The sequence below is a fragment of the Cuculus canorus genome, chromosome Z, assembly GCF_017976375.1.
Source record: "Cuculus canorus isolate bCucCan1 chromosome Z, bCucCan1.pri, whole genome shotgun sequence".
In the NCBI taxonomy this organism is placed as follows: domain Eukaryota; kingdom Metazoa; phylum Chordata; class Aves; order Cuculiformes; family Cuculidae; genus Cuculus; species Cuculus canorus.
In genome coordinates this window covers 15,546,561-15,552,560 of record NC_071441.1, presented here as the reverse complement: position 1 = coordinate 15,552,560, position 6,000 = coordinate 15,546,561, and the positions used below count along the sequence as shown (strand labels likewise).

Here is a 6,000-nt window from a genome sequence, read left to right as displayed (position 1 = left end):
GCCCACAGCTCCCGGCAGGGAACCAGAACCCTCGCAGAGGAGGGAAGCGGAGCGGCTCCGGCCTCGGCCCGGTGGAACTGGCGCTCCCACCCCTCCCGGCCACCCCGCGCCCCTCGGCACGTGCCCCCCTCGAGGCCCGCGTGCGCGGCGCGGCGGGGCGGGGCGGGCGCTGCCCCGAGCGAGGTCCGGCGGCCCGGGCGGGGCGGGCGTGGGGCACCGCCGCCCGCCAAAACGCGCGGGGCGGCGGGACGGGACGGGGAGGGCAGCGCCGCGCCGACCCCCCGAGGCCCCGCCGCGATGCCCAGCGACTCCCCGGCGTTCCCCAAGGCCCCGGACGCCGCGGGGCCGCGCCGCGAGGCGGGCGGCTTCGGTAAGGCGGCGGCGGCGCTGGCGGCGGGCGCCCCGGCCGAGGGGGTCGCGGCGGGGAAGAAGGCGCCGCGCCTGCCCAAGTGCGCCCGCTGCCGCAACCACGGCTACTCCTCGCCGCTGAAGGGCCACAAGCGGTTCTGCATGTGGCGGGACTGCCAGTGCAAGAAGTGCAGCCTCATCGCCGAGCGGCAGCGGGTGATGGCAGCGCAGGTGAGCCCCGCGGGGCACCCGCACCGACAGCGCCGCCCGAGCCGGGGCGGCGGCGACACGCGGCTCGGACACCGCGACAGCCGGGACCCCGCAGGGAGTCGGGGCCCGCGGGGAATCGATGCCCGAGGGGACTCGGGGCCAGCAGGGAATCGATGCCCGAGGGGACTCGGGGCCCGCAGGGAGTCGATGCCCGCGAGGGTTCTGTGCCCGGAAGGGTTCGGTGGCCGCGGGGACTCGGTGCCCGCAGGGACTCTGTTCACAAGGACTCGGTGGCTGCAGGGAATCGATGCCCGTAGGGGCTCGGTGCCCCCGAGGGCTCTGTGTTCACAAGGGCTCGGTGCCTGCAAGAGTTCGGTGCCCGCGGGCTCTCCGTGTTCACGCGGTGCCCGCAGGAGGGGAGCGGCGGGTGCCGCTGAGACAGCGCGGCCGCGGGGAGCGCCGCCGTCCTCCTGGGTTAACCGGGCTTTTCGCTCTCTTAGAAGTCGTTTTCTTTTTTTTTTTTCCCTCTTGCATAAAAGCAGGCGATGCCTCGAAGGCGCGTGTAGGACTCAGCGGCGGGGCGCTCGGCTCGCCCGGTGGCTCCGCGCCGTGAGCAGCAGCCGAAGCGCGGCGCCCGCCCCGAGCGCGCGGGTCCGGGGTACAGCCTGCGGAGCCCAGCTTCTCCCTAACGTCCTGCTGCCGTTTTTCAACTCGTGTTTAACTCTATAACGAATAATCCAGCCAACTAATTGGCTAGCGAGTATGTTTTCCGCTGGTGGTTTCAAATTCGGTATTTCTGCTTTTCCTGATGTTGAGTGGCTTTATTTGAATCCATTTTAAAAAACACTTTTTGGGTTTTTTTTTTTGTTTTGTTTTGTTTTAACGGCGCTGTTCCCGATTTTGCTTAGGGCGGCTCTGTATACAGCTGCGTGGCTGGGTCGTCTTACATCTAAACCAGGGCGGGGTGGTACTCGCTGAGAAACCAAACTGCATCCAGTTCTGTCTAGGAATTAACTTTTCCTTTAGGTAGGCACCCTGAAGTTACAGCTCTCTAGCAGTGCAAGTGACCGCTGGATTAGTCCTCGCGATCCTTATATCTAGAAGGTCGTTAAGAGGACTCCTGGGCTTGTAATGACTACCAGCGTGCCTGGTCGCAGCTTCTTCCTGCAGATAGTCCCGTGCGGACAATTAATGGGAAGGCGTTAGGGCTGCTGGTGCAAGTAATGGCAGTGATACCAGAACCTCTGACCCCGTTTGCAGCTAATGCATGCTCAGAACTTCTTGATCCCTTGTAAAATGAGCGTCCCGACAGCAGGTTTTAAAAAGCATAGCAGCTCTGGATTAGATCCTTTCCCGATTATTTGTTTAATTATTTAGTACAAGTATTCTAAATGTCATCTGAACCCACTGGGAGCTTTTGTTAATTTAAAGAATGCCTCCTGTTCGGTGTTCTGGCAGTCCTGGGGTTTATTGTGCCCAAGTTACATGTGTTTCTCTGCCTGGTGCAGTGAACATGGATCCCTTTGCTGCCTGCCTCCTGGGAGGAAGCATGAAATGGGGTATTCCCAGTGCAAGTGTGCCCTTCTGCACATAGTGTTCTCCTGCTGTACAGCAGCTTCTGTCAGGTGCTGAATGCCTCCTGCTAGTGGGTTCTGGCAGTGGCCCTCCTAGGGGGTTTCTCTTCCCTGCCTGGTGTTTGAAAGAGACTTTGAAAGCCTCCCTAAGTAAACCTTATCAGTGTGGGAGTTAGCCGTATAAAGTCTGACTTTCCTCCTTTTGATATACTTCTGCAATAAGCCCGTTGGTGCTGATGGAATTTTACAAGTCAAGGTTACTGGCTTGTGAAGTCAAAGTTACGCATGGTGTTTGCTACTCTACACCTCCTGTTTAGGTTGTCTCTATTGCAAAAGATACTACTAATTTCAATTACAGTATTGTGTGTCTGTATTAGAAGAATTTTGCTGATGAACATGGAAATGGAGGGAAGTTCTGTGCAAGTCACCCAGAAGAGCTTCCAGTAAGAAAACCCATCTTTTCAAACAGGGAGTTTGTAATCTGGGACAGATTTTCAAGGTTCAAACATATGCAAGTCAGTTACCTGGCAGGTTGCAGGGTAGGTTGCTGTAAGGCCCCCAGTATCATATATATTGCGTGGACATGTATTACGACTTGGCATGAGTGGACAGCTGTGCAAAACCAATCTGCAGATCAGATGAGGCAGAAGTACGCAATGAATATGCTCTACTTGCACCAATGTCCAGACTATGCAATGCTTGTCTTGGCCAGTGTCAGCTAAGCTTTGGAACATCATCAGTGTTGGGGAAGAAATGGGGAGGTCCTGCTGCTCTAGGCCTGGCCAGCTACCTGCAGTGATGTGTGACTCCAGCTAAGATGCTCGCAGGATACTTCCCCGCATTTGCCACTATTCTTCCATGATGGCTCTCTGTATACAGTGTGTTGTGTGCTGAAACTCGCTTGAAGAGCTAGATTTACAGCAAAGAGCCAGCAAGGGAGCCCAGCAAGCTTGGACAGAGCAGCACATTGCAGGTACAATTCCTCATGAAGAGCTGTGTTATGTTGATGAAGAGGCAGAGCATAGCCCTGCAGGTCTGTATTAGCTGAGAGGAGGGTGGTCGCTACACTTCTCACAGTATGCTTTGCCCAAGGGCAGCTGTTTCGGGTGAGTGCACTCAGCATTAATACATTTTCATGTGATCCTGTTGGAGGAAGATGTATATGGCAGCAGTAATTCATAGGTTTGTTCGTAGATGTTTGGACACAAAAAGGGCTTGGTTTTAAATAGCTTTATAACATCCTTTATGTCCTCCTCTACTCACTGGCTGGATAGTGACATCAAACACTGTAGAGAGTACAGAAAACAGCCTTGAGTTTGAGTCTTTTGTTGTTGCCATTAAAAATTGTGCTCAAGCCGGAGACCATGTCCTACACCTTTTGTTGTTCACAGGTTGCGCTGAGAAGGCAGCAAGCTCAGGAAGAGGAGCTGGGAATCAGCTTCCCCGTACCCCTGCCCAGTACCCCTGAGGCGTTTGTTAAGAAGAACAATGGTGGCAGCTCTTGTCTCTTGTTGGAAAGCAGCAGCAGCCCTACGCACTCAACGAGTGCAGCCACGACAGCAACTAGCACACTGTCAGGTAAGGTGCTGGGCGAGTGATGCTTAACTGCTTTGGGCCAGGATGGATGCTGCTATGCCTGCCTGCTGTTGCACTTCTCCCCTTCTCTGCAGTGCAGGGCTGTGGAGAGTCCGTTCTCCGAGAACCGTGTTGCACTGTCACTAAGGTTAGTAGAATGGAGGAACCCATGATTAGTCTTCCATATTATAATTGATTATTTTTACTTGAGAATCAAAATTAGTTTGTTATGGACTGGTGCTATAGTTTAGTTCAGTAGGGTGTAGGTTTATGAGGAGCTTTTCTCCTTTCCTCCAAAATGCATGCTCCTGACACAGTCCTGGCAACTGTGTGTTGGCTGGCTGTGTATCTTAAAACTGGAGCATTTTCAGCATTGCATAGGAGCCAAGTATATAGGTAGTATCATTGAGACTAGCAGCAGAAAGCTGCCCACCGTGCATGACTTCGTGTGATGGTACGTCTGTTCTGTGAGGCCAGGTGTGATAAAGTATGAAAGGCTAATGCAATCTAGCTATTCTACTGCACCTTACTGTGTTGCATTTTACCCTTGGAAGAAAAAAAAACACCCGGCAAAAAAAGAGCTAGCAGTATTTGGCTGCAGATTCAGTGAAAGCATGGATAAGCATAACCTGGACTTGAAGGCGCTGAAGTGAAGACCCTATGCAAAATGCTTTTTCCTATACAGTGCTTATGTCTGACAGATACAGCAATTGAGTCTGTATAAGAATGAAACCGATTAAATTGACTAATGCTGTATAGACTGCAAACAAAAACGAAAAAACAGAGGAAAGGAAAAGAAAATTTCATTTTTAATCATCTGTGCTGATGTCAATAATACAAGTGAATATACTTGCTGATTAAAAAGACGCTTCTGAAGTGGACTATACCTTGCATTAACTAATAAAAGGACAGTGCATACGTGTGTCTATCAAACATCATCACTCTGTTTTGCAGGCCATTTAAAGCCGTGTCAGATGGATTTGTTACATCCATTGCAGACAGGCAGTTTGTAGAGGAATTTCTTTGGAAAGCTTTTAGAAGAACTGGTTGATAAAACAATAAATAGCTTTTTATTAGCTTTTTTGTTTTCATTATTGCAGTCATGTTAGTGTCACCTTTGAATCAATGCAATTACTCCTTTCATATTTGGATTACTGCATGCTTTGTCTATAGACATGGAAAAAGCTGGCTAAAGATTAAAGTAGTATATTCACTAATGTATAGAGATTGTCTGTAACTCAGAAGAACAAGAAAACACTCGCTTATAGAGAAAGCACAAAAAGAAATTGTCTTACAGTCAAGAAAATCTACATGAATTTTTCATCTCAATGTTTTTAAAATGTCAGAGGAGATATTTATGAATCCCACTTCAATAATTTCTATTGATTTAATTAAATTATTGTATTTTAATAAAAAATGTTCATTAAAAAAGCTTAAGGCAGTTTGCAAGCTTGAATAAAGACTTGTAAACACTTAATTTTAAAGTAATCTGATTTGTTTGAAAATTTTTGGTCAAAGCAATTGTAAATGGTTTGCAGTCATCTTTCTTAGAGCGGATTTTTCTTTGTGAGCAATTCAAATACATTGCTTCTCAAGCATTTTACTGCATAACTCTGTGCATGTGACAACATTTAAAACACATGGCTTCATCTCCAAAGAAATATCATTCCAGCTAAGAATCAAGGCCAAGTCAGCTTTGTTCACCAGAAATGGATGAACCTGAGAATGAATAGGAAATTGGGTTCATAATTTTTTTTTAGCAACAAAAATTCACATTTATCTGGAAAGTGGCTAGGTTGCTTTAAGTTCTGTCCCGAAACTTTTTGGTAGGTTCAACTGTTGAAAACAGTGGAAATACTTGTGGGTATGGATATAACACCACCAGTGACTGTGTACTGGCTGTGAAGCTGCAGAAGGCCGTCTCCATTCAGCTAGACCTGTAGGGTGGCTTAGTCGAATGTTAAAGTACAGGCTTCACCCTGGAAAGTTTGATTTTTCAGTGAGAAAAGCTGCTTAAATATTCTGATGCTTTTCTCTTTTTAGTGTGTAAATATCTTTTAATTAGGTAAAAAACTGCTGGATGTGATGTGGCATGAAGTTCTTGTTTCAGGTGTCAGGCTGTTTCAGGACCAAGTGCTCAAAGAATTCATGCATTTCTGTTCTGTAATTTTGCTGGTGCCTTCCACTGCTGGCAAAATGAGAGACAGTGTTGGAGCAAGCCTCACAGTGTGTCAGTTTGGTAGGCTGAGATGCTGATTTTGCAAGAATTTAGAATAGTGCTTAAGGCAGGCAG

At 49.1% G+C, this 6,000-nt stretch overlaps 1 protein-coding gene across 1 annotated transcript in view; it reads left to right on the top strand.

Moving 5' to 3' along the window:
• Positions 1–204: 204 nt before the first annotated feature.
• Positions 205–6,000, top strand: part of DMRT1 (doublesex and mab-3 related transcription factor 1) — a 60,861-nt gene continuing 55,065 nt past the window's right edge. Inside the window, exons 1-2 of the mRNA XM_054055522.1 lie at positions 205–579; positions 3,524–3,710. Coding sequence (XP_053911497.1) covers positions 298–579; positions 3,524–3,710 — 469 coding nt within the window. The 5' untranslated portion in view covers positions 205–297. The remainder of the gene's footprint in view (positions 580–3,523; positions 3,711–6,000) is intronic.